Raw genomic sequence first — 27,600 nt, forward strand, 5'->3', positions numbered from 1 at the left:
TAAGAGTCACCGAGGGCAGCCCGGACAGGACCTGGAGCATTAGAAGTTTCAATAAATGATTGTGAATGAATTAACGAATATCCTTGTAGGTGAGATAGAAAAATAATACCACACTTAAATGGATGGATGACTGGTTGAACAGTCATGCCCCAAAGCTGTTGATCAGTGGACAGTAGGACCTGAAAGGAAATTTCTAGGGATTTTCCCCAGAGCTGGCTCAGAACATATTTTTTCCCAATCCTGCAAAAGGAAATAGCTTAGAAGAAGGCATGGAAAGCATACTTATTACATTTACATATGGCCAGAAGCTAGATTCAAAAATAATTCTACCAGTAATAGATGACACAATAAATTAAATTTACCCTAATAACTGGTTTCTTTTTTTTTTTCATGTTTTTTATGCTTTTAATTTAATTTTCCACTCACTCTCTTTAGTTTATTTTAGGGTTTCTGATTTTGATTGGATCTTGACAATATGGAAGAATATAGAAGAATGTTCTGTAGTCATTTTCAGGGAGTGTAGGGGAATATTCTATGAAGAAAACTCCAGAGTTTTTCCTAGTATATTCGAGGTTAAAAAAAAAAAAATGATGAGTCAAAAGTAGTCTTGGAAGAATGAGTTACGTAACTTTTCCAAATGACTGTAAAAACTAGGGATAACTTATTTATTCTCCTTGGCAAATGACACATTCTTTTCATGTGGCCGGTGCGAGCCAGGTTTCTTTGGGGTGTAAGAGCCTCCTACCCCCCGCCCCAGGCCTCTCACCCAGTTGCCCCTTCCACTAGAGCTGCCTGAGTAAAACAAACAGGGCAGAGTTACCTCTTGGAATGTCTCAACAAAAATAAATGTCTCTTTTTCCATTAGTGTGAGTCAACCAAATAAACACAAGCCAAACCCAAGGATCGTGCCAAGTGACTAAACATTTAACACCGAAATCCAATTCTTTTCATGTTTTGGACAAATCAGATAACTCAACATCTGAATACGCCATCAAATTTAATATTTCCTTACCTAAAGCTTTTGCCTCATCACTGGAAACCTCCATGACCCTTCTCCTCAGAAGCTGGCTTGTCTTCATTCCCCTCCTTGGTTGTTGCTCCCGCCTCGGTGCTTGGCTTGCCTGCACCTTTTCCTCAGAATTCCTGGCTCTTCTCAGCCACCTCAAATGTAGAGGATTTCTTCTGATTCTGAAGGGGCTCTAGGCCTTTCATACTAAATTATACATTTTCCTTCCCAGCAGTGCAAGCTCTGATTCGTGTCTTGTATAACGCCACAGAGAAATAACTTCCTACATTATTTTTTCATAAGCCATTACAAGTTAATGTTAATTTCATGTTAATATTCCAAAAGGCTGCATTCTGTGGATCTTTTCTTTATCTCTGAAGAAAGTGGAAATACATGTCAGATTGCTCACATAGAAGTTTCATATGTTAGGATGAGATTTCTGATATACAGAAATCCAAGTGGGATTGTTTGAAGGTTAGATAATCTTCACAAATGGTTTAAATCTGCTTCTTTCTTCTGCAGAGCTGACTTTTCATAGCACCTGACCTCTACCATGTGTCTCAGGTCTCTCAAAAATCATTCCAAAGTTCATACCCTCTTCTGTCTTGTTCTTTTCACACGTTTAAGTGGCTGAACATTTTCTTGAAGTGTATGAGGAGCAATTAAGACTTTCCCACACTTTCTGTTTGATGGGAGCAACCATTTACTCCCTACTGTTTTTAGCCTGGATCGGTAGTAATGACATATTCATTATTGCACTACCACTGTGGTTTTCAATTGGATTTCTTTTTTAAAAAAGATTTATTTACTTATTTGAAAGAGAGTGTGTACCCGCACGCACACACACGTGCAAGTGGGGGGAGGGGCACAGGGAGAGACAGAGAGACAGAATCTCAAGCAGATTCCCTGATGAGCACGGAGCCCGACACAGGGCTCGATCTCAGAACCCTGACATCATGACCTAAGCCAAAATCAAGAGTCAGACAATTAACCAACTGAGCCACCCAGGTGCCCCTCAATGGGATTTCTAAACCTAGATAAGAAATATACCTCTATTTTTGTTTGCACTTACGGAACAACTTAGAAATACACAAAATTCTTCACCTGTTGGACCATCTGTATCAGTTGGGACACATTTGACTGCAAGCGACAGAAAACAAAGCTCAAGTTGGCTGAAACCACCAAGAGGGGAAATTGGTTGATGCGTCCGATCCTCCAAAGACAGGATGGGTTACATTTGGTTTGATTCAGTAAAACAATACTGAGATCAAGACCTTGGCTTCCGCCCATTTCTTTGCTCTTCTGTCCACAGCATCATTCTAGAGTTTCTTCTTTGCTCACAAGATGGCTGCCAGCCACTTCTAGAACAATTGTGTCCTTGCTCCAGGCCTGAGCTAGAAGCCCCGGTCTTACTGCCAGGGGTAGAGGTCATTTTCCCCAAAGCACAAGTTGTGAGTCAGCAATGTGGACCCAGTGAAAATCAAGAATTTAATGAAGGAAGGGGTTCATGGCCAGTGAGAGGCAACCTGGTATCCACCATACCATCTGTAGGCAGTTCATCCAAAAATCCTGCCTGTGTTGTAAATAGGACTAAGGAAACGTTACAGCTCATCTGTCCCATTTTCATTATGAGGCTATGTGGCTTTATTTCAATTATTTGCATATTATTTGAAGAATTTCTATAATTTCTCACACATGCTTAGTTTTCTTTAAAGTAATTAAAACATCATAAATAGCTTCTGTTTAGAATCTTCCACTAAACAGAAAATAAACTTCTATGAGAAAAATTACTTACTCTTCTCTTTCATTCTGTGAACTATTTTAATCCAGAAACTGGATAAAACCTTAAATCTTAGTATGAGAGGTGATTTCTGAAGTGAAGGATTCTTGTAATCAATTTTAAAATAGTTTTCTCAAGGATGTTAGGATAGTAATTTCCTGAAATGTCAGTGAGACTCTTTAATATTCTTTCATTTTAATAGTTCATAGCTTCTCCCTGTCTGACTTGTGTAGCTTTAAAGAACCCTCTCTGACCACAATCACAGACAGAGTAGAAACATGAAAAAAATCTTGTTACGTAAATCATATTGTTATGCTATTACAGAAGTAGTAAAACCCCTATTTCTCTGGGGAAATTAACTTTTCTTAAAGAAATATGAAGAAATACATCCATATGTTCATTTCAAAGGCAATTCCTGTATAAAAAGAGGTAAAACTCAGGGTTTTGAGTCCAGGATGTGCTACATGAGTAACCTCAGGCCGATTATTAAATCCCCTGAAATCTCAGTTTCCTTCCTTGTAAAATAAGGATAATAGGCCCTTCCTAGCATTTTCTCTTGTTCCAATAAGATATTGAAATGAAGCATGATTAACCCAGTGGCCTGCCTGGAGAAACACATGATAGTGATTTCAAAAAATATGAGGCTGAACAAGAAAACAAATGCTACCATCCAACTGAATTGTAGGAAATTATTCTATTACTTTAAAACTTCAGAAATTCTCTATCCTTTGTCATACTGGATTCTTTTTATTAGAAATATAACAAGTTCCTTCAAAATGTTCTGTATGCCAATACTTAGTAGAAAATGTATCACTGTAGAAATCTATATACATCGTTACGTTTGTGAATATTATATATTCACAGAGAGGGAAAGAGGCTGGCTTTCATCGGGGCAGGTTCTGTCCTCACAAGCAGTTCTGTCCTGATCCCAGGCAAGAAGAGCCCTGGTTCACGAGTCCCTTCCAGCCCTGTGCCCGGCCCTGCCCTTCTCCTGGGTGAGGTGTCTGCAAGGGTCAAGGACACAGGGCCAAGGAGATGCTCCCACCCAGTGCATGTGCCCTCCACTTTGACCCCAGAGATCCTCCCCATCCCACCACCTTGAAAGGAATCTGAGAATCCAAAATTCAAACCTGGTAGGAGTTAGAACATATTTCACTTAATACTGTGTTGTCTCGATTTATTACTTTATCTATACAAAAGAATCGTTTCTTCATAGAATATCAAGCAATTATCTACTGGGACATATTGTCATTATAACTAGCTCAGAGTTTATTGGATAATCACCTAAGTTTTCCATCTGTAAATGGAGGGCTGGCTAGAACATTGGTTCTCAGATTTGGCTGATTTTCAGAATTGCTGAGGACTTTTAAAAATATACATGGTTCCCAGGTTCCACCGGCCTAGCAATGGTGTTTGAGTAAGAGCTGGGAATGTACGTGCTTTGTATATTACAGGCGGGAGCTTGGTGATCAGTTGGCTCTCACCACCACTCCACTAGACAGACTTTAGGGTTATTCTGTTTATTTATTCTCCACTTCAAAGATTCTTTTCCAGTATATATGGAGATCAGGGGCCATGTGTTCATTGGGAGACACTTTGTCTACTTGGTATCTCTTAAGATCTGTGCTTTGCCGGGTTTGAACACACACTAATAGAGAGAGGCAGCCGCGAGGTCCACTGCCTTGACTTTCAGTCTCTGCTTTTATTAGGTACCAAGTTTGAATGACAGTCAAGAAGAAAAAGAGCAGATAGATAGACCTCTGAAAGGAAAGAGAGGCCAGACTAATAAATGGCCAGAGGCTGCGTGATAGGAGCCCAAGGAACATTAGGTGGGTTTCTGGATTATCAGAAATTCCATTAAGTAACTGGCATTTTCTCTATTCAAAGTGTTTGTGGTTGATGAAGATTAAAAAAAAAAAGGTCTTTCCAATATATACGGTGTGTTTTCTGGAGACAACAGCAGTCAATGGTATTCCAAATATGGAGATGTAGGAAAATTCTGAAGAACAAAACCCCAGATAATGACAGATAATGTTTTCTTTCTCACAGTCCCCTTTTCTTTTAGAGGGAAAAAAAGTATCAGCGAAAAGAGTCATGAACTTGACATTTCGCAAGACTCTAGTCTTTCCATCACTACCTATTAAGAGTTCCTGAATTAGCCTCAGTCCCCAAAGATATCTAGACATTTACACTATGGTCAAATTGACTTCTTATGCTTGTTCGTGACGGAAGAGAAACATGCATATGAACTTTTCACTTGGGAAATTAAAAGTGGAGCGGAGTAAAGTGAATTTCGTGTTTAAAGTTACACCATTTGTAGGAGAGATGGGGTAAGGCATCAAGCATGGTTTATAAGGAACTCTTCCACATTGCTCACTTTAAATATCCCTGCAAAACAAAAAACTCTTACTTCCTTTTTTTCAGAGCTGGATCTCGACACTTGCAAACTGCTTCTTAGTTCCTTTAGCTTCACACTGTTGAACTTGGTACCAAAGCCCCTCATCATGTTCCCCAGTGGACCCTCATTGACCCATCTCCCCTGACCCCCACCCACCTGAGGACTCTTATGTCCCAACACAGCACACCTCACTCTTTTATGTCTTTGCAAATGCTGTTCCTTCCCTCTGGTATGCTCTTTTCCTTGTCTTCCCCTTCCCAAACTTGCCAACACCCAGAGTACATGTTGGCTCCCAGAACTGTCTTATCAAGCAAAACTTCTCCGTGTTTATTCATCATCAAACCATCATCTAACCATGTTAGACTTCCAAATGTGACATCCACCACCAGCCCCATTCCTCACTCCCCCAAGAAAAGAGAGAGAGGAAAAAAAAAAAACCAGAAAAGAGGAAAAGCCACCAGATGGTTCTTTTAACTCCTCCTCCTTACTGCAAGATCCTAGAACTGCCAGTCTTCATTCCCTCAAGTAGAGCTTGCCACTCCCTAACGCTCCTGAAATCTAGCAGCACACATCCACGCAGGGCCTTCGGCTACCTTCTGCTTTTGCATCAGGAGACTGGGAAATAATCCTGACTCAGGCTTGTGTGTGCTTTTCTGGAGGCACACGCTTTGCTCCTTCCTCCACACATGCCCTTATTCTTTCTGTTTCTTTGCCCCTCAGATGTTCTTGGCACCCTTTCCCTGAGATAAATCATTCTGCCAGGTTCTCTGCCTGCAGAGTGGGTTACACAGGGCTGGCTGTTCCCCAGCCTCGGGTGAGGAACGCCAATGCTGTGGACCCAACGCTGTGACTTGAGACTGGGCTTAAGGACAGTGGCCTCCAAACTGTGTACATGTATGTATGTGTGTGCATGTTTGTATGTGTGCATGCGTGCGTGTATGCATTTCTCTCCTTACCACCCTACCTGTCCCTACTGTTGCATTGTTAGTTTCTTCCTCATTTTTAAAAAAATTAAATTGTATTTATTTGTTCTTCCCTGGGGAAGCACATGGTATACTATTCATAGGGTACAAAAGGGCAGATAGTGGGCGCCTGGGTGGCTCAGTCGGTTAAGTGTCTGCCTTCAGCTCAGATCATGATTCCAGGGTCCTGGGATTGAGCCCCGCTTGGGGCTCCCTGCTCAGCGGGGAGTCTGCTTCTCCCTCTGCCTCTCCCCCTGCTTGTGCGCGCACTCTCTCTCTCAAATAAATAAATAATCCCCCCCAAAAAAGAGGGCAGACAGTTTCTTCCTGATTTTAACCTAACTTAAAAAAAATCCAAAAACCAAAACTCTAAAGAGGCCAAAGATTGAGGAAGAAGAAATACACTAGCATCTTCAGGAATAACTTTCTGAGAGGCAAGACTTCCCATTGTATCTGAAAGTGTATTAATAGTCTTCTTCTAGGGAAGAAACCTTTCACTTCACTTCTGCGTTGTTTACTGCACTAGTTTCCTGTCTCCTTTCCTTTTCCTCCTGTTTTGTTGTTTTCTTTCCTTCTTCATTTTTTTAGTAGCAGAACCCTTTTAAAAAATAAATTCTTATATAGAACCCCCAAACATAAACAGGTCAGAAGTGTCGCATTTTATCAGAGTGAATTTCTAAGTTTAATTTTATAAAAACGTCATTACGAATCCTGTCAACGAGGACACAAGCAAACACGTTGGCCCTCTCTGCTGTGGGTTCACATCTGGTATCTGTTGCACTTGGGCCTGTGCAGTTAGTTGTGTTTCACTGCAGTTTCTAAAATATTTATTGAGGACCTGGAGGCTCTGGGGGAAACCAGATTGAAAAGCACCAGCCAAGAGTGACCTCAGTGAAGTCTAGCAATTGCACTAATATGCTCTGATGCTTAGAGGAAAAATCTCTCTATGCCTGGTTCTAAAAAAAAAAAAAAAAAAAAGCAGAATCACCTCAGATGCCCCCGGTGGCCTGAGGATGACCTGAACCTGGCCCAGGCCTCCCCGCTCTGTGGCTCACACACTGTGGCCACCAAGTGGACACATCAGCTGCTCTGCTCGGGCATGGGAGTGTGGCCACTGCTATCCTCCCCTTTCTGGCTACCTTTGTGTCATCGGCAGGGACGATCCACGTGGCTGGATTTCTCTCATCCCCTCATCCTTCATGGTGCAATTGCTTTCCTTAATTCCCTTGCCAAACGCGGGAATAGACAGCTGGGTGATCTGGCAACTGTTTTATTCACAATCGTCAATTATACTGTCATTCCTGAGAATTTGCACATAGCCCTGGAGCTCACCCTGGGAAGTTTCTTAAGAACTGACATCCCTTGGGTTATTATAATCTTTTATGAGTAGGACATAATAAAACTATAAATTCTGAACTGCCTCAGCATTTAATATCCATCTCCCATAAAACTGTAAGCTGGAAAGGTGATGTGAATATCACACACCTTTTAAAATATCATCAACAAAACAAAACATGCTGTTCTTTCTAATCATGACTCCAATCTCAGTTATGAAGAGATGGCTCTTGCTTTATCGAGAAAGAATACGGAGTTGCCCTTACTACACACACTCACAGAGATGATCTCTGTGTTTTTAAAATGCATATATTGGGGCACCTGGGTGGCTCAGTCTGTTGAGCTTCTGACTCTTGGTTTTGGCTCAGGTCATGATCTCATGGGTCATAGGATCAAGCTCCACGTGGGGCTCTGTGCTCAGCGGGGAGTCTGCTTCAAAATTCTCTCTCTGCCCTTTCCCCCACTTGCATGCACGCTCTCTCTAAAATAACATAAAATAAATCTAAAAAATTAAGAAATAAAACAAAACACATATATTATACCCAACCAACCACAAACACCCTTATGAATTCCCAACATGTGAGTACTTGAAAAAAAGTGGTGTTTTCTATTTGAATGCACCTGATTTTGTGACGCCAGGGTCTGATATGAACAGATTATGTGACAGCATTAATTACTGATGTGAAAAAAACTAAAGAATGCTCGATTCTGCACTATTATCTTTGAATGTGGGTACTTTCCTAGAACAGCGAAGAACACTTTACAGTGCACGTTCAACCCTCCAAAGTCTGAAAGTGGATATTAGACGGTTGTCCAAGACAGACAACCTTTTCTATTTTGCTTCTTACTCTTTCCCACCCATCTTTTTCTTTTACCATTTGCTTCTCACTGTATAAACAAATGGCACGGTATGCTAGCAGGCTTAGTGAGATGCTCACCTGGCCCCAGAGGCTTCATTATCTGGAGTGGGTGTAGGCCACTGTCCCATGGGTTGCACCCTTGGGTCCCTGTGTCAGCAAGAAGGCTGTGCGTGTGCCAGGCCCGTGCCATGGAGCCTGCCAGGGAGGGCACCTTTTGGCTTGGCATGGTCTTGGGTTCAAGTGGTGAAACCCGGGATCCTCACTCTGGGGATCAGCGTGGGGAAAGCATGCGGCTTTCGTGGTAGGAAAGAAAAAAGGAAATGATGTTTTTTTCCCAAGATACCAACGCATTGTTTTGGTCCCCTTTTCTTTTTGCTCACTCAAATCCAAGGGTTCAGAGCTGGACGCATCTAAGATGCCTCTTGAATTCCAGCCCAGAGTCTTCCATCTGGGGCACAGATTGTGTGTCATGAAGCTTCGGAGAGCAGTCCAGGCAAGTGGAGCTTGCTTATATGTCAGCAGTATTTCATATGGGCATGGCTTCTAAATTTGCATTATCATTATCTGCAGTGACCTTGGAACACCTTGGCATGCTGTATTTTGATATCAGCAGAGCTAGTAAATCAAAGTTACAAGGCCTCCTCTCTGTCCTGAGACAGGCGAGCCCCTTGATATCCTCCAAGACTCCAGGCATCTATTCTCATGTTGAAACATCCAGAAAATATATATTTCCCTTTGACAAAAGGTCCCCAAAAAATCAGGAGAAAGAAATGACAATATTCCCTTAAATGTCTTAGTGTTGCAAGGCCTGACTGAGAATCATCCGAAGCTAATGTTACGGTTAACCAGGTGACATTTTCTTCTTTTTCATACTCTTTTCCCAAGAGGACTACTAATGTGTTGGCCAAGTAGACTTGAACCTTTATCTTCAGGACACCTTACCTTTAAATCAGACCTATTGTGAAGTAAATGTATTCAGCCAAGAAAATTTGAAATGAACACTAAGACTGTGGCATTACCAACTCCCAAGTATCTCGTGGGCAATTCTTGTGCAGCACGCCAAGGTTTTTGTTGTTAACTCGGTAATTTGCCACTGGTTCTCAAACTGCATCCGACTCCTTTAGGAGGCTTACAAAATCCTAATCCACATCCCAGGCCAATCATATCCTAATCTCCAGGGGTGGACCTGGGGGTCAGTATGTTTTCAAACTCCTCAGGTAATTCGAACATGCAGCCGATTTTGAGACCCAATGTAACTTCTCCTGGGTGGTAATAGGAGTAGGAAAGAAGCATAAGGTCAATCCTTTCAAACTTTTTTTTTTTTTTCATTCAGGTATCCGGCTTTTGAGTGCCTTTGGTGTGTAAGACTTTAGGAAGGCCAGAATTAGCTGTTCATTCATTTATTCGTTCTTCAGAACATTCATAGAATGCTGGGATATGCCAAGCTCTGGGCTTTGCACACTGATTTTGGACCTAACTTTTTTCTCTTTTGTACTGAAGACCACCAGGCTTCAGCTGGGTCTTCTGGAGCTATTGTAGACAGGAGCAAATTAGTTGGCCACTTCTCTGCCGGTCCATGGCATTGTAGAGGCTGGCTGTGGGAGCAGAGAGGTCTTTTCCATGTAAGTGGCTTCCTATCTTAAGGAATTCTATTCCATGTCTAACGACAAGCTTACCGATGCAGAAGAGCCTGTTAAAGCGTGCGTTGTCATCCACGCTTCCATGCAGCAAACACTATCCTAGAGAACCCTATTGGTTAGGGTCAAGCTTTGGGGGCCCCTATATACTTCAGTACACTCTGCCTCATAGTAATTTTAAATTCATTGATTATTAGAGAGGACCTCAGAGAGGATCCTGTTTGACAAGTTAATTTCTAGATGAGAAAACTGAGACCCTGGGAAGTGACATGACCAGCGTTCCATCCCCTAGAGACAGAGCCAACCAAGTTGGTGCCCCTCCCAGGCTACCATTACAGACTCCTGCCCTGCCTCCCTAGGGCTGCCAGGGAATGCTGGCTAGGCCCCCCCACCCCATGTGTTCTACAGTGTGCTAAGGACGCCTGAGATGCTTTTTTTTTGAAAACATCGTCAGCTGCGCACAAGGGTTTTAATTGTTGTTTGTTTGTTTTTAAGAATTCAAAGCAAAACTTATTTCACAATGAGAGACTTATCACATGTGGTACTTACTCCTTAACAACAACAACAAAACTGCCTTGCATTCTTAAGATGTAGTTGATTTACTTACCAGGCTTTGCTCCTTAGTCTCCCATTGATTACAGCTCCATCTGCTGGCGGCAAACGGAGATGATTTGAAGCTTTGGATTTTGAATTCCGGTCTTTCCCAAGGTGGTCTATATTCTTTTCTTTTTTTCTTTCTTCCTTCCTTTCTTTCTTTCTTTCTTTCTTTCTTTCTTTCTTTCTTTCTTTCTTTCTTTCTTTCTTTCTTTCTTTCTTTCTCTCTCTCTTTCTCTCTCTCTCTCTCTCCCCCTTCCTTCCTTCCTTCCTTTCTTTCTTTCTTTCTTTTCTTTTCTTTCTTTCTTTCTTTCTTTCTTTTTCAAGATGTTATTTATTTTATTTTGGAGAGAGAGACAGAGAGAGCACAGGAGTGGGGGGAGGAGCAGAGGGAGAGAATCCCAGGTAGACTCTGCACTGAATGTGGAGCCCGATGCTGGGCTCGATCCCAGGACCCCAAGATCATGACCTGAGTCAAAACCGAGAGTCCACCACTCAGCCGACTGAGCCATCCAGGTGCCCCGACCTATATTCTTAATAGACAAGATCTCTCTATATATGTAGTATGATATATACATGTGTATACATAGCATATTTTACCTCTACACAGGTGTGTGTTTCTGTAGCTAGATAATGAGACCATATATTTTAATGTTCATTTAACAGATGAGGAAATCAAGTCAGAAAGTATTTAATGACCTGTCTAAAATCCTGCAGTTAGATGGTCGGAACTGAGACCCAACCCAATCTCCTGATTTCTTGAGCAGTTAGACTAATTAGTATCTATTTCTTTGTGTCCAGCATTATGGATATATTTTGGTGAACCAGATGTTAATGATTTTGATCAAGAACTTTTAAAAAAGCACCTCTTTGTAAAAATCTGGCAGTAGAACAGTCTGGCAACCCTTTCTCTACTTGGGCTCAGTGAGAGAATCGAGCCCTAATGCTCTAAGGCATTTGTTGTGTATACTGAATTAACTTTCTCTCCTATGCGACTAGAATGGTACCTTCCCTGGGAGAACTGAGAAAATAGTCCCTCGAGTCATTTTTCTCTGTTTTTTGGCTCAGATGAAGAATCTCAGTTCAGAAAAACTGCAAGGTGAAAATCCTCTCCCACCCTAGCACACTTTCTGAGGTATTAGTAGCTGGTTTGATATGTATCCTTCTAGACTTTTTTTCTCTGCATATAAAACCATCTAAATATGTACACACATGTACATGCAAACAGATGGATGCAATGTAGTACAACAACAAAGTGATAAAAGAACAGGGCTGGCCCAGAAGGGAGAGGATCCATCCTGCAAGAGATGAGGAATAGCAAAGGGTTCTCAGTGGATGATCTAGAACAAGTCTCGGAGGATGCGTAGTTTGGTGAGAAGATACGAGAGGGATGAGCACACCTATGTGGCCAGAGAAGAAGGTGTACACAGGTGTGTGAGAGCTGTCCAGGGGCCAGTAAAGTTTTGGTGTGGGGCAATGGTGGAAAATGGGAGGGGCAGGTAAGGACCAAGCAACAGGGACCTTGTAAGTCGTGTCAAGTCATGTGGGTTTTATCCTGGACTATGAGGAGCTATGGAAGGATTTCAAGCCAAAAAGTTTAATCACTTCTGTTTTGTGGAGTGATGGCTCAGGAGACAGCATGGAGAATGGTGAGAGAGTAAGAGCAAGGGAGGGAGGGAGAACAATTAAGTGGTTATAAACTGGGAGTGATCATCTATAAAGTAGGAATAATAATGCCTACTTCATGGAGTTGTTGTGAGAATGAAACGAAGGAACATCTGTGAATGTGCCTGTTAAGTTATAAAAAGGAAAGGTATTATCTTTTAATACCATCTGGCAAATATTTCAATTCTACCACTTTCCCTTGTGACTGACAATATCCTGATTTTCTCAGCATTATTTCCTGTGCTGCTTATAACTGGAGGAGGGGTGGAGATAGTCTGACCCAGGAAAGGAGGAAATGGTTTGCTTTATTTCCAAAAAGCCTGGTGTTTACTTAGACAAACAAGAGTGTTTGCCAAGATATCACAATATTCTTCAAATGTTTTGGAGGCAATTTGCCATGCCAGAGAACCATAGCATCTTTTCTGTGAACAACAATTAAATTTTCCAGACGGTTTAGAAAAACGTTGCGGTGGTTAGGGAAAGACCTAGTCCTTTACGATCTTTGAAAGAGGGGCTTGCCTTTCACCTGACAAGCGCCTTCTCCTGACTGGACAATTAACGCGGAAGTGGTGAGAGAGGAGGGCCGGAAGTCAGTCACAGCTCATTGACGTAACTTCCGTTTTGAGCCTCTGCGCGGAGACCTGGTCCTCCCATCCTCCCCTCTATCGTCGTTAATAATCACCTTGTCTCCTGTCCATCTCTTATCCTCTAGTGGCCCCTTTAATCTAAGTAGATAAGTGGCCATTTCCAATGACCACACAAAGGAAAGGTGTTTTGTTGCCTTTTCCTTCTTCTGTTAGTTCTCACAATACTCATAATTGCTGCCACAATCTCCCCTCCTCCAGATCAATGAGCCATGACAGTGAAACATGCTGAACTTTCCTTTCTCTCCTCTTCTGTGTTTTTCTAACATTCCTCGTTTTACAAGGAGTTCAAAATTCGGGGATCCTTGAACTGTGGAGAATTAACTGGAGGGAGAAATGGCGTGGCTGTTTCAAAGAGGCATGTGTATTCAATAGAGTGCCTGTTCTCTGGGTCCTGATGTTCCCTCCAGCTTGGGGGTTTTGGAACGGGGCCTACTTGTGCATTTGGTATGATTTGTTGCATGAATTAACTTTAAAATGTTTTCCTGGCTCTTTCTGGGGATTTCTTGCTTGGCTGTCAGTTCCCATGCACGCTGTGTGTGCATCAATGCCCATATATGCTGTGTTCCCATTCAGCTTCTCTCTCTCTCTCCCCGCCCCCTCCCGCTGCCCCCCCAGCCTGGGCCCACTTCCCTCTATCCAGCTCATCTGTCTTTTATGGGGGATTATGGAGACTTCAGCATAGATTGTCATGTAAACCATCTACCTTCTGTACATTGACGTATCAGCTAATGTTTACTTTGGTCCTGGTAGATGCTAAGTGATTAAAATTAAGTGAGGTTATTTTCATCACCTAAAGTTGTTTTTAGTGATATTGTTCCTTTGAAATATGAGCATTTTAGAAAGGTTTGTTGTTTGGGGACGAACATTCCTTATGTATGAAGGTCCTCTTGGCCGTATTTTAGAAAGACTGAATGCTGAACTACGGAATTTAGCTATATAAGCTATGCAAGGTTAATGGCACCTTGGTTTTTCCATTTGCTTGTAGCTGACATCCTTGCCTCTTCTCTCCATTTTATTCTTCCTTTTGATGACACTGGCAGATCTGGGCTGATGAAAGGCCCCCCTTTTTTAAAAAAATATTTATTTATTTGAGAGAGAGAGAGAGAGAAAACAGGAGCACGCGAGCCAGGGGAGGGGCAGAAGGAGAGAATCTTTAAGCAGATTCCCCACCAAGTGCAGAGCCCGACAGGGGCTCCATCCCACGACCCATGAGATCATGACCTGAACCAAAACCAAGAGTCAGTCACTTAATGACTGAGCCACCCAGGCGCCCTAGGCCCTTTCTAACTATAATTTCTGGACTCATAACTATTCTTTCTGCTTCTGAATATCTCTTCCTCTCGTTCATTTTGACCCACTGGGATTTCATCTGTCAGGATATTTACAACCAAGGGTCTTGAGAACTTCCACTAGGTTTCAGGATAGTTCAAATCCCCACACTTCCAGACATGGATATTATATTGTTAGTTATGAAATTTAACACCCTGACTTTAGGTGTCATGATTTCATACAAATAATTGAACTTATATGTGCTCCTCCATATTCTCATTATAACTCAGTTAACAGAAAATTATAGTATAAGTGCTTTAACATGGACTTGGGAGTTAGACTCTCAGCAATTCCAATTCCCAGTTGTGTGACCTTGGAATATGTACTTCATGTCTTGGAGTCTTAGTTTTCCCCTTTTACAAATGGGGGGAATGATAAACTGAACTAAGTTTTTCCATTTTACTTTCTCCTGTGTAGGGAAAACCCCAGTTCTTTCCTATTGTGTGTTTCTTCCCTATGCATCTTCCTTTTTTACTTATACAGAACACTGTAGAAGTTCACTTCTGGCCACTGAATGTGTGTGGGTTTCCCCTCCATCAAGTAATTCTTGGAGACCATCTGGGTGTCCTACAATTTAACTCAGTTCTAACTCTGTCTTCCCAGAGGTAGAGTCAGATCCCACAAGTTAAGGGCTCGGTCCTGCAGGACTGCCCCCAATACACAAACAGTTGCCAGTTGCAAGCCCAGGTTGTCATTTGTGTTTCTGACCAACAGGCCTGAGAGTGGAGGTTCCAGTGACCCCTCCCTTGGGTTCAATTAATTTGCTAGAGTGGCTCACAGAACTCAGGGTAACACTGTGTTTACCAGTTTATTAAAGGATATGGTAAAGGATACAGATGAACAGCCAAATGAAAAGATACATAGGGTGAGGTCTTGGAGCGTCCCAAGCATAGAACCTTCTGTCGCCATGGATTTAGGGTGTGTCACCCTCCCTATATGGATGTGTTTGCCCACCTGGAGGCTCTCTGAGCCCTGTACTTTTGAGATATCATGGAAGTTTCATCATGGAGTTATGATGGATCATTAACTCTGTTTTCAGCCCTTCTCCCCTCTCCAGAGAAGTAAGGGACAGGGTGAAAATTCCAATCATGAGTTGGTTTTTCCAGCCCTCACCAAGGAGCCATCCAGGAACCCACTCAGATAGTTTCATTAGAACAAAAGATACCCCTATCACCCAGAAATTTGCAAGTTTTAGAAGCCCTGTGTCAGGGATGGGGTCAAAGACCAAATATTAGAACAAGAGATACTCCTAGTGTTCTTATTACTTAGGAAATTACAAGGATTTCAGGAGCTCTGTGCCAGCAACCAGGGGCAGAGACCAATATATATTTTCTATTATCTCACAGATAGCTGCTTCATAGGATTGGTGTATTAAACAACATAATGAAAAATACTTAGTATGGTCTTGATACATACAGGCATATCTCATTTTTCATGGAGCCCAACACAGGGCTTGAACTCACGACTCTGGGATCAAGAGTGAGATGCTCAATGGACTAAACCACCTAGGTGCCCCAGGGCATACCTCATTTTATTGTACTTTACATTTATTTTGTTTTTTGTTTGTTTTTCATTAACAAAATTCAAGGCTTGTGGCAACCGTGTGTGGAGAAATTCTAACAGTACCATTTTTTCCAACAGCATTTGCTCACTTCGTGTCTCTGTGTCACATTTTGGTAATTCCTGCAATATTTCAATCTCTTTCATTATTACCATATTTGTTACAGTGATCTGCTATCAGTGATATTTGATGTTACTATTGTAATTGTTTTGGGGCACCACAAATCATGCCTTACAAGATGGCAAACCTCATCCATAACTGTTGTGTGTGTTCTAACGGCCCTGTTCTTGACTTGCCCTTCCCCCACCTCTCTCCTTCTCCTCAGGCCTTCCTATCCCATGAGACACAACGGTATTGAAATTAGGTCAATTAATAATCATAGAATGGCCCCTAAGTGTTCAAGTGAAAGGAAGAATCACACATCTCTCACTGTAAATCAAAAGCTAGAAATGATTAAACTCAGTCAGGAAGGCATGCCAGAAGCCGAGATAGTCTGAAACCTAGGTCTCTTGGCCCAAACAGTTAGGCAAGTTGCAAAGGCGAAGTAAAAGTTCTCGAAGGAAATTAAAGGTGCTACTCCAGTGAGCACACAAATGCTAAGAAAGCAAAAGAGCCTTATTGTTGATGTGGAGAGAGTTTTAGTGGTTTGGATAGAAGAATAAGCTGGCCACAACATTCCCTTAAGCCAAAGCCTCATCCAGAGCAAGGTCCTGACTCTCTTCAATTCTGTGAAGGCTGAGAGAGGTGATGAACCTGCAGAAGAAAAGTTTGAAGGTAGTAGAGATCATGTCATGACACTTAAGGAAAGAAGCTGTCTTCACAACATCAAAGCACAAGGCGAAGCACCAAGTGCAGATGTAGAAGCTGCAGCAAGTTCTCCAGGAGATCCCACTGAGATAATTAATGAAGGTGGCTACACTAAACAACAGATTTTCAGTGTAGATGAAACAGCCTTCTATTGGAAGAAGATGCCATCTAGGACTGTCATAGCTAGAGAGGACAAATCAGTGCCTGGCTTCAAAGCTTCAAAGGACAGACTGACTCTCTTGTTAGGGGCCAATGCAGCTCGTGACTTTAGCATGAAGCCAGTGTTCCCTTACCATTCTGAAAATCTAGGGCCTTTAAGAAGTATCCTAAATCTACTCTGTGTTCTTTCAGTGGAACAACAAAGCCTGGATGACAGCACATTTGTTTACAACATGGTGTATTGAATATTTTAATCCTACTCTTGTGACCTGCCCAAAGGATTCCTTTCAAAATATGACTGCTCATTGACAATGCACCTGGTCACCCAAGAGCTCTGATGGAGATGTTCAATGAGATGAATGGTGTTTTCATGCCTGTTAATATAACATCCATTCAGCAACCCAGGGATCAAGGAGTCATTTTGACTTTCAAGTCTTATTATTAAGAAAAACATTTTGTAAGTCTATAGCTGCCATTAATAGTGATTCCACTGATGGATTTGGGCAAAGTAAATGGAAAACCTTCTGGAAAGGATTCACTGTTCTAAATGCCATGAAGAACATTTCTGATTCTGGGAAGAGGTCAAAGTATCAACATGAACAGGAGTTTGGAAGAAGTGATTTTAACTGTCTTGAATAATTTTGAGGGGCTCAAGACATCAGTGGAGGTAGTCACTGCAGATATGGTGGAAGTAGGAAGAGCACCAGAATTTGAAGTGAAGCCTGAAGATGTGACTGAATCACATCAATCTTATGATAAAATTTTCATGGATGAGGAATTGCTTCTTATGGAAGAGCAAAGAAAACCATTCCTTGAGATGGAATCTAGTCCTAGTGAACATGCTGTGAAGACTGTTGAAATGACAATAAAGGATTTAGAATATTATATGAACCTAGTTGGTAAAGCAACAATAGGGTTTGAGAGGACTGACTCCACTTTTGAAAGAAGTTCTTCCGTGGGTAAAATGCTGTCAAACAGCATCACATGCTACAGAGAAATCATTCATGAAAGGAAGAGTCAATCACAGCAAACTTCAATGTTGTTTTATTTTAAGAAATTACCACAGCTAACCCAGCCTTCAGCAACCACCACCCTGATCAGTCAGCAACCATTAACATCAAGGTGAGACCCTTGACCAGCAAAAAGTTTATGACTTGCTGAAAGCTCAGACGATGGTTAGCACTTTTTTTTTTTTTTTTTTTTTTGGCAATCATGTATTCTTTTAAGTAAACTCCAGGCCCAACATGGGACTTGGTCTCATGACCCCAAGATCAAGAGTTGCATGCTCTCCTGACTGAGCCAGCCAGGCACCCCAGCAATAAAGTATTTTTTGTATGTACATTGGTTTTTTAGACATAATGTTATGGCACACTTACTGGACTGCAATATGGTGTAAACTTAACTTTTATATGTACTGGGAAACCAAAAAAATTCATTTGACTCTCCTTGTGATATTCACTTTATTGTGGTGGTCTGGAACCCAACCAGCGATCTCTCTGAGGTATGCCTGTAGTTAACACTCAGTAAATGGTACATATAAAACAGCTACGTAAGTAGGGCCTAAAGGAAGTGAGAAGATTAGTTCGTCCCTAGATTTAGATGTCTCACATCCCAGGAGACTGAGGAAATTGCATTTATCACAAAAGAGTCAGAGCTGAAATGTTTGAGAAAAGAATATGAGAGATGTTGACAAATTTTCCAAACATAAAACAGGTAGGGTATGAGATGGATAGATCAGAAAGTTTGACTTCAATGCACAGCACAATTCTGGAACAGTAAATTAAGCAGATGGTTTGTGATCATTTAGTAAAGACTGTAGTAGTTGCTAGGAGCCACCATGGGTTTACTAAGAACAAATCTTCCCAAACGTTCCATTTCCCTTTTATATAGTATAATGTGGTGTGTAAGACTGAGGAATGCCATTTCAGCAAGGAATCTAATTGTCTCCTTATGGATAAGATGGTAAAATATGGGCTAGATGATAGTCCTGCTGGGTGTGCAGCTTGATAGCAGTGAAAGTCAGTTGATTCGTGTCATGGTTATCTTGATGGGGGTCTCTGGTGTAATACCAGAGGCCAGCTCTGACGGGTAACATTCCCATTTAAGACTTGAGGGATTTGGATCAAGACATATGGGTTGAGAGGCACCTGGGTGGCTCAGTCGGTTAAGTCTCCGACTCTTGATTTCAGCTCAAGTCATGATCTCAGGGTTGTGAGGTTAAGCCCTGTATCGAGCTCTGTGCTGGACGTGGAGTCTGCTTAAGATTCTCTCTTTCCCTCTCCCTCTGCCCCTCCCTGCTCGCACATGCGCACTCTCTCGTTCGCTCTCAAAAAAAAAAAAAAAAAAAGACATATGGGATGGATGTGTACCAACAAAATATGTAGATGGCCCAAAGTTGAGAGGGACAGTAAATATAATAGATGGGAGAATAAAAATTCAGAATAGTCTTGCTCGTCTGAAGCACCGCATGGAACCCCAAAAGATTGAGTTTAATTAAGCTAAAGGGAAGACTTGAAGCTCAAAAGCTCAAGACAGAAAAAGAAAGGAGATCTTGTTTAATAGAAGTTCAGGTAAAACTGATCTGGTTATTTAATTGACCCAGCACTTAATATTCATTCATTCATTCATTCAACAAATATGTATCGAAAGTACTACCTGCTGTGCACTTTCCTTGGCATTAGGGAGACGGTAGTGAACAAAATAGTTAAAAATCCCCACCTCCGTGGAGCTTATACTCTTTAGGTGCCAACATTGAGCAACTGCTTTAAAAAAAAAATGAACCTAATATTAGGCTTTATTTGCTAAAGTATAACATCCACTCATGATGGTTGGTAGTTCACCTCTCTTATTTAATCCCTATTCTTGGTGCTATAATTTATACTGGGATCAATGCTCTCAGTTTTGGACCAACGAGAGCGGCAATAGGATGAGAGTAATATAAAACATGGTGGAGGAGGACTGATCGGCCAGAAGGAGAGAACACTAAGCAGACATTATATCCTTCCAATATTTGCAGGAGTACGAGAAGAGGGTGTCATCTTGTTCTCTGTCGCTCCCAGGAGTCACCACTCATTGCAAGGAGGCTGATTCCTGGTACATATAAGAAAGGCTGGCTGGGAGGTGTCCTTACTGTAGCTGGAAGCCCACCTGTGTGAGCTCTACGAGGGCTAACTAACCTGGTGCTCTTGGGACTCCTGGCGCAGTGCCTGATCTATGGTGGGCGCCTGTGGGGGGATGTTCCTCTGATGTTTGTAAAGGCAAGCTAGGTACCCAATGCTAAAACTTGAAGCTTGGTTTTTGTATATCTTAAGAGTCTGAGGGTGGAATAATGTACCTAAGAACTGCTGTTGGGGGCCAGAGTGTTTTCTTCTGTCACGTTCTAACATCCACAAGTTAGTTAAGCCACTTTTCTTAAGAGACATTTCAGAGGCCATGTGAGGATTTCCTTGAAATTTCTGCAGTATGCTTATTCAAACGTCACCCATCCAGCACGATGCCCATCATGTTTTGAGGCCTTCACTGTACTTCTGGCTCATCCGGGGTCTTGCTTTTTTCTAAACTTCACGGCAATGCTATAGAGGTTAGCATTTAATTTTTTCCTAACCGCTTCGTGGGTCTCTCCATCTGGGCGATAAGTCTTTTGAGAGCAAAATCTTATTTTATATTTTTCTCGTATTCTTCCAGAAGCAGAGTAGAAACTCAGTACATGACAACTGCTTGACTGCTTGAATTATTAGTTGAGGGGGAGAGTCAGGAGCGATATCATTCCAGCCACTGCAAGGACTCATGTAAGAATGGCAGGTTAAGTAGACTTTAATTTCTCTATCCCTTGCATCCAAAGAAGGGATTATGTTCTTAATTTATTAGAGTCTCCTATTTTGGCCGGGCAAGGGCTTTGCACAGAGTTGATTCTTTGTATATAGTTCAATCCATGTTAATGGCTATACTCCAGGGCTCAAACAGCCTTCTTGGCTCAACATCTGAGGGGAGGTGGGACGGCAGGTACAAATCTCTAAGCTCAGTTTAGAGGCTCATTGACTGTGATTTATGTAACCAGGGTGGCCAGATTTAGCACGTAAAAATGCAGGCTGCCCAGTCACTTTTGAATGTCAGATAAATAACAGTGCAATATTTGGGGTGTACTTACACTGAAAAAAGTATTTATTGTTTATCTAGAATTAAACATAACCGGGCACAGCATTTTATCTGGCAACCCTTCATGTAAACCCCACTATTTCATATCCCTCCGTTAGTCTAAGCTTTTCGTGAACCCCCAAATTAACCTCACTGAAAGAAAATGTTTGTGCCCCTGGAAATGACTCTAATTGGAAATTTTTAAAAATTAAAAGACTGGGGAGCGCCTGGGTGGCTCAGTCGTTCAGCGTCTGCCTTCGGCTCAGGTCATGATCCCAGGGTCCTGGGATCGAGCCCCGCATCGGGCTCCCTGCTCCGCAGGAAGCCTGCTTCTCCCTCTCCCACTCCCCCTGCTTGTGTTCCCTCTCTCGCTGTGTCTCTTTCTGTCAAATAAATAAATAAAATCTTTAAAAAAAAAAAAAATTTAAAAACTGGGACCATCCGTATGCTGTATACTTTTTGTGGTCATAATTCTTTCAGGATATCCAGTAATGATCATTCCATAAACGTCTAGGATCTCAGCAGTCCTAACTTAATTTGTCATGGTTTCCTTGGTAGCATAGTTTACTTGGTTCCTATGATATACTATTATTATATTATCTATATAATATTATTATATAAATTATTTATATAATTTGGGTATTATTTTGCTCAGGTAGCAAAGTAACCAGTGGTAACAAGGAAATATTAGGCTGTAGCTCTGCGCACGGGAGTCAGATGAAATGTGAATTTCCATGTAATCTGTCATCTCCGCTCCTACAAACACCCGTGTTGACTAATCAGAGCTGTAGAAATCAGAGGAAAACATTGCCGCCCTCTGTTAGGTGTTTTGTTCTCTTCTCTCATCTGCTCGGAGGGAAGATAATATTCTGGTTTGTTCCACCTTATAAACTTCTATTTGAGGGAAAGACAGCTCACACTTAGGAAAATTGCCTCCATTTTTCCCTAAGTAAATAATGATTCTTGCTGTTGAGTAGGGACAGCCTTTAAATATCATTCATTCATTTAGCCCTTATTTATTAAGCAGATGGGTGCTAGGTATGAAGGGAAACAAAATAAGTAAGTAGTCCCTGCTTTCGGGGTTGGGGGAATCTGCATATGAAATGCTTGCTTTTGTACGGTTCAGCAGTCATTTCAGTGAAAGGCTTGTGGTAAGAGTTCATTAGCTCGTACGTAGAGTAGTGAAATGATTCTTCTCTCAAATGTTTTAAAATAGGGCGCCTGGGTGGCTCAGTTGGTTAAGCGACTGCCTTCGGCTCAGGTCATGATCCTGGAGTCCCTGGATCGAGTCCCGCATCGGGCTCCCTGCTCGGCAGGGAGCCTGCTTCTCCCTATGACCCTCACCCCTCTCATGTGCTCTCTCTCTCTCTCTCATTCTCTCTGTCTCAAATAAATAAATAAAATCTTTAAAAAAAAAAAAAATCTTTAAAAAAAAAAATGTTTTAAAATAAATAGCAAGCCTTATCTTCTGAGCAAAAGCTACTCTTAATGGGTAGTTCCAGGGGCTGGCATTAGGCTGTTTCCCTCTCTCTCGCTTCTGGAGTCAGGACTTTGCTACTCGACTCAGACCAGAAGCCTCAGCATCTCCTGGGAACTTGTTAGAAATGCAGACGCTCCGGCCTGCCCCAGCCCCAATGGACCAAAATGGGCAGGGCAGCCAGAATCCGTGCTGGCTCGCGTGCACACTGAAGCTTGAAAAGCACAGGGCTGACTACCGAATTTCTGCTTTGTGCCTACAGATCATCTAAGGGTCATACTGAACCAGTTCCTGGGCTCTGCCCTCAGGGAGTCAGGATCTGTTTGACCAGGGTGGAGCCTGAGAATTTGCATTTCTTTTTTTTAATTTTATTTTATTATATTAATCACCATACATTACATCATTAGTTTTTGATGTAGTGTTCCTTGATTCATTGTTTGCGTATAACACCCAGTGCTCCATTCAATACGTGCCCTCTTTAATACCCATCACCAGGCTAGCCCATCCCCCCACCCCCTCTCCTCTAGAACCCTCTGTTTGTTTGTCAGAGTCCATTGTCTCTCATGGTTCGTCACCCCCTCCAATATCCCCCCCTTCATTTTTCCCATCCTACTATCTTTTTTTAAAAACATATAATGTATTATTTGTTTCAGGGGTACAGGTCTGTGATTCATCAGTCTTACACAATTCACAGCGCTCACCATAACACATACCCTCCCCAGTGTCCATCACCCAGCCACCCCATCAGGAGATGCCTGCCCGTGCTGTGTCTGGGAACCACATTTTGATTGCAGCGGTCTAGTTGGCATGGGGTCCTGGGTTGACCTTTGGTAGTGGTGGTGACTAGAACCCCAATGAGGGGTCAGTCTGGTTTCCCTCTGCCTGGACTGGAGTCATGGACGTGACAGTAAAGCTAATGATGTCTGTTTTTAAAAGTTTCCGTGCCTCACTATACTCACTCTTCTGTTTGTGTGTGCTTTTTTCTCTTTCAGGATCAAGCATGAAAACATTGTCGCCCTGGAGGACATTTACGAAAGCCCAAACCACTTGTACTTGGTCATGCAGCTGTAAGTACCCGCTTTGCCTGAGGAGTGCGGAAGGGGGTCGGGGGGCGGTGTGGACCACCGGCCGGTAAAAGAAACTGAGGTAGCGGGCCAGGTGAGCCGTGGGAGCAGGAGCGGGGACCCGGGGAGCTGGGGTGCCCTTCTAGACGGTGGGCCGGATACAGAGTCTGAGGGCCTGGCTGGGTCTGCCCTGCAGGAACTGCACCAGACTGATGATCTCTCGCCCTCATCGAGGAGCCTGCTGCGGCCGTCGCAGGGCGCCTCCATTCGGGGGGGTCTCTTTTGCTTTTTCATGTGCGAGGTCCACATGTTGCTTCCTGAAAACACTTCTGTGGGCCCACTGCGAGGGACACTCTGCTCCCGTCTCTAGGAGAAACTCCCACCTTGTCTTCATTTCGAGGGATGCTGGGGGAGGGCAGCAGATGGTAGCTGTGGGCTCTGTCCTTCCATCTACTCTGCTGGCACAGAAACGCACATGGGACTGAACTGGATCTCGTGCCAGGCGTGAGACAAGTCTAGTTGGGGTCAGACCGTGACATTGTCACCCCCTGCAGATGATTTCTGCATTCCAGTAAATGCTGGAAGTTACCAGAAGAGGGAGGAAATAAGAAAGCTGAATATTCGGGTTGAACCTTGACCCGAACATGTAAGACACATGTAAACGTAACATGTAAACCGTTAAATGAAATTAGCCTCCCCTCCCAACTAGTAGGTTGTTTCTTTCTTTCTTTCTTTCTTTCTTTCTTTCTTTCTTTCTTTCTTTCTTTCTTTCTTTCTTTCTTTCTTTCTTTCTTTCTTTTTTATCATGAGAGTTTTTATAGGACATTGTAGGACATTTTTGTACGGACATTTTTAAAAGTATCCAGACTGGAAGCATGTGGACGATTTTTCTCTGTCAAGTGACTGTCCTAGGTGGTGACTAATGTAGGAAAATGTTGGGGTTCAGAGCCGAAGGCCAAGAAGGAATTCTTGAGATGTCTTCCGTGCAGAAAGGTGGTTTTATTAAAGCACTGGATAGGACCCCTGGGCAGAAAGAACTACCCTGGGGTTGTGACGGTTGACTCATTATATACTTTGAAGTTGGGAAGGGGTTAGGGACAGCACAAGCCTCCAAGGTATTTTGGAAACAAGGTTTCCAGGATCCTGAGGGGGCTGGCTATTGTTAGGAAAAGGTCATTTATGACTGTTTAGTAAAAACTCAGTCATGAGACTCTTCAGATGTCTATCAGTGGGCCATATGCTTGGAGAATGATTGCCAACCTGTATCTTGGGAGGGTAGAGACAAAGGAAGTTTCCAAAGGAATTTTTATATGTTAAAGTAGACTTCCAGGATCTGGGGGCGTTGGGCTAAGATTGCCTCTTGCCCTAAGCAAAGTATTAACAGCGGAGTTCCTAGAGGAATGTCACTGCCTATTCTAAGGACTTGTCAATGGGCTGTAAGTAGTAAGGAAATATAATTTTTTTTTCTTTTGTCTGTGTTTCCCACATCAGTGACCAGTTTTATAGCTTTGGGTGTTAGTGTCAGCCATGAGACTGGTGGTTTAAGCAGTTTTGACTGCTGGTTCCTCATTAATTTCTGATTACCTAAATGCCCTCTTTCCTAGTTCCTTGCAATACAGTTTGTTTTATAATTTGCCACATCCTGGTTCTTCCTTGAGAGCAATAGCTCTCCCCAAATTTGGGATACTCCCTAGCAGGCTCTTGTGACTTTATTTTATCTAGTGTTAAAAAACAAAATTCAACCTAGTAAATATGAAGATCTAGTTGGCTTTATTAAATGATTCATGAGTTGGGCAAGCATCCCATCTAGCAAGTAGAGAGCTCCACGGAGCTAAACAGAAGAAAGGTTTTTAAAGGCAAAGAGAGAGCATTTACAAAGGGGGGAAAAAGGAATTTATTAGCAAGGAATGCATTGTTTAGGCAAGGTTGCCCTCCTAAAGGGAATAGAGGGGGTCTATCAGTAAATTTCCTAGTATTGACCAGGAAATTCTATATTGACTATTTCAAAATTACATTCCTGGGGGATTGAAACTGCCGTTAGGTTATGTATTAAGTCTTGGTTTATCGACTTGGGGCCTTAACCTAAGTGGTGTCATTTTGGTTTTCTTTTTAACAATAGAGGTTCCTCTTAAAGAAGCAGGTGAACCACTTTCTCACCAAATATTGACTTCCCAGTAGGAAGAATATAACATTTTAATGACAAGAAAAAACCCCACAAAATGTCAGTAGTATATTTAAATGTGTGTCTTTTATGGGTGATGCAAAAAAAAAAAAAGAAAGAAAAATCATTAGTACTAGAATCCAGTGCTATATGTATTCACTTGTTTAACTTCTCTGTTTATGGATCTGTCACTAAATAAATCAGTTGAAAGCATCCCCCTTATGTAAATCTCAGCTCTGCCTCTTACTAGCTGGGTGAATTTGGACAAATAACTGGGCCTCTCTGAATATCAGTTTCCTTAATGGAAAGAAATAATAATATTGACATCATCCTCATCATCATATTTACATTAGAAGGTTATAGGGAGTACTGAATGAGAAAAATGTATAAAAAATAAAAATGTATTAAAAATAAAGAGTGCCATAAATAGCAGGTCCTCAATACAGACTGTTTCTTTATGGACATCTGTCTTGTTTCATTAGTATCTCTGCAGATGGTCTTTCGTTTTACGAGATGAAGTTCAAGTAGATTTAAATTCTAACTTTCTAAGCAACTTGATTGCATCCTTACCAGCAGCAGTTTATGTAAAGATAGGTCAGCATGAGGGCATAAGAGTGTCTGGAATGGAACAAACCTGGGGACAAAGTTTGGAAGTCTTCTTGGGGCACAGCTGTCCCCACCCCTTCACTGAGCTTTTCTATCAGGGATTTATCCTCTCTTTCACAGTCATCCTAAGACCTCCTCAATATGGATCATGTTCGCTCAGAATTTGTAATAACCCAGAGGAGTTGGGCTAGAATTAACTCTTGGGGGTACCATATGAGGTTTGTGAGGCAAGTTGGTGACAGAATCCAGATCTAGAGGCAAGGAATGTTTAAAGTGTTTAAGGAGAACACGATCTATGCGCACTGTTGAGAAGTTTAGAGGTGCTATTTACATAAATATTGGATTTGCTAATTGTCAGCTGTTAACTTGTGTATAAATTCTTTTTCCATTGGTTCTCATTCCTTTTTTAATTTTTTATTAGTTTTTTATTTTTTTATTAACATATAATGTATTATTTGTTTCAGGGGTACAGGTCTGTGATTCGTCAGTCTTACACAATTCACAGCCCTCACCATAGCACCTATCCTCTGCAATGTCTATCACCCAGCCCCCCCATCCCTCCCACCCCCCTCCCCTCCAGCAACCCTCAGTTTGTTTCCTGAGATTAAGAGTCTCTTATGGTTTGTCTCCCTCTCTGGTTTTGTCTTGTTTCATTTTTCCCCTCCCTTCCCCTATGATCCTCTGCCTTGTTTCTTAAATTCCTCATGTCATTGAGATCATATGATAATTGTCTTTCTCTGATTGACTTATTTCGCTTAACATAATACCTTCTAGTTCATTCCTTTTTTTTTAAATCAACGTTGTTGAGGTATAATTTACATCCAATTAAATGCACCCATTTAAAGTGAACAATTCAGTGATGAATGTGAGAGCAAATCATACGGGCCAAACCACCGCCATAATCAAAACCAGAAAATTTCCATCACCCCGGAGATCCCTTTGGTCCTTTGACGTGCTCCCTTCCTTACCCCTGACACTGGAAGCTACCATTTATACTCATTAGAGATGATTTTGCATTTTCTAAAATGTTATGTGAATGAAATTATATAGCAGTACATTTTGTGTCTGGCTTATTTCACTCCTCATACTTACTGACATTCATTCGTGTGGTAGCATGGTCCATAGTTTGTTCTTTTTCATTGCTGAGTAGTATTCCATCCTTACAACTAGTCCACATTTTATCCATTTGCTGTTGCTGGACATTTGGATTATTTCCAGTTTGGGGGCTATTATGAACAAAGCTGCTATGAACATTCATGGACAGCCTTGGTGTGGGTCTATGTTTGGGTGAAGACCTAGGAGCAGAATGAGTGGGCCATAGAGTAGGGGTTAGGTTGAACTTTTTAAGAAACTGTCAGTTTTCCAAAGTGGTTTTACCATTTTACATTTTTGTCAACAGTGTATGTAAGTTCTTGTTA

The 27,600-nt window shown here is 42.0% G+C and overlaps 1 protein-coding gene across 6 annotated transcripts in view; it reads left to right on the plus strand.

Annotated features, from left to right (window-relative positions):
- CAMK1D (calcium/calmodulin dependent protein kinase ID) overlaps window positions 1–27,600 on the plus strand; it is a 420,921-nt gene that overhangs the window by 233,624 nt on the left and 159,697 nt on the right. For all 6 annotated transcript variants that reach the window (XM_036068430.2, XM_036068433.2, XM_078075145.1 and 3 more), the window contains one exon: window positions 23,344–23,418. In XM_036068430.2, the coding sequence (XP_035924323.1) occupies window positions 23,344–23,418 (75 nt within the window). The remainder of the gene's footprint in view (window positions 1–23,343; window positions 23,419–27,600) is intronic.

Source organism: Halichoerus grypus, chromosome 6, assembly GCF_964656455.1.
Source record: "Halichoerus grypus chromosome 6, mHalGry1.hap1.1, whole genome shotgun sequence".
Classification (NCBI taxonomy): Eukaryota; Metazoa; Chordata; class Mammalia; order Carnivora; family Phocidae; genus Halichoerus; species Halichoerus grypus.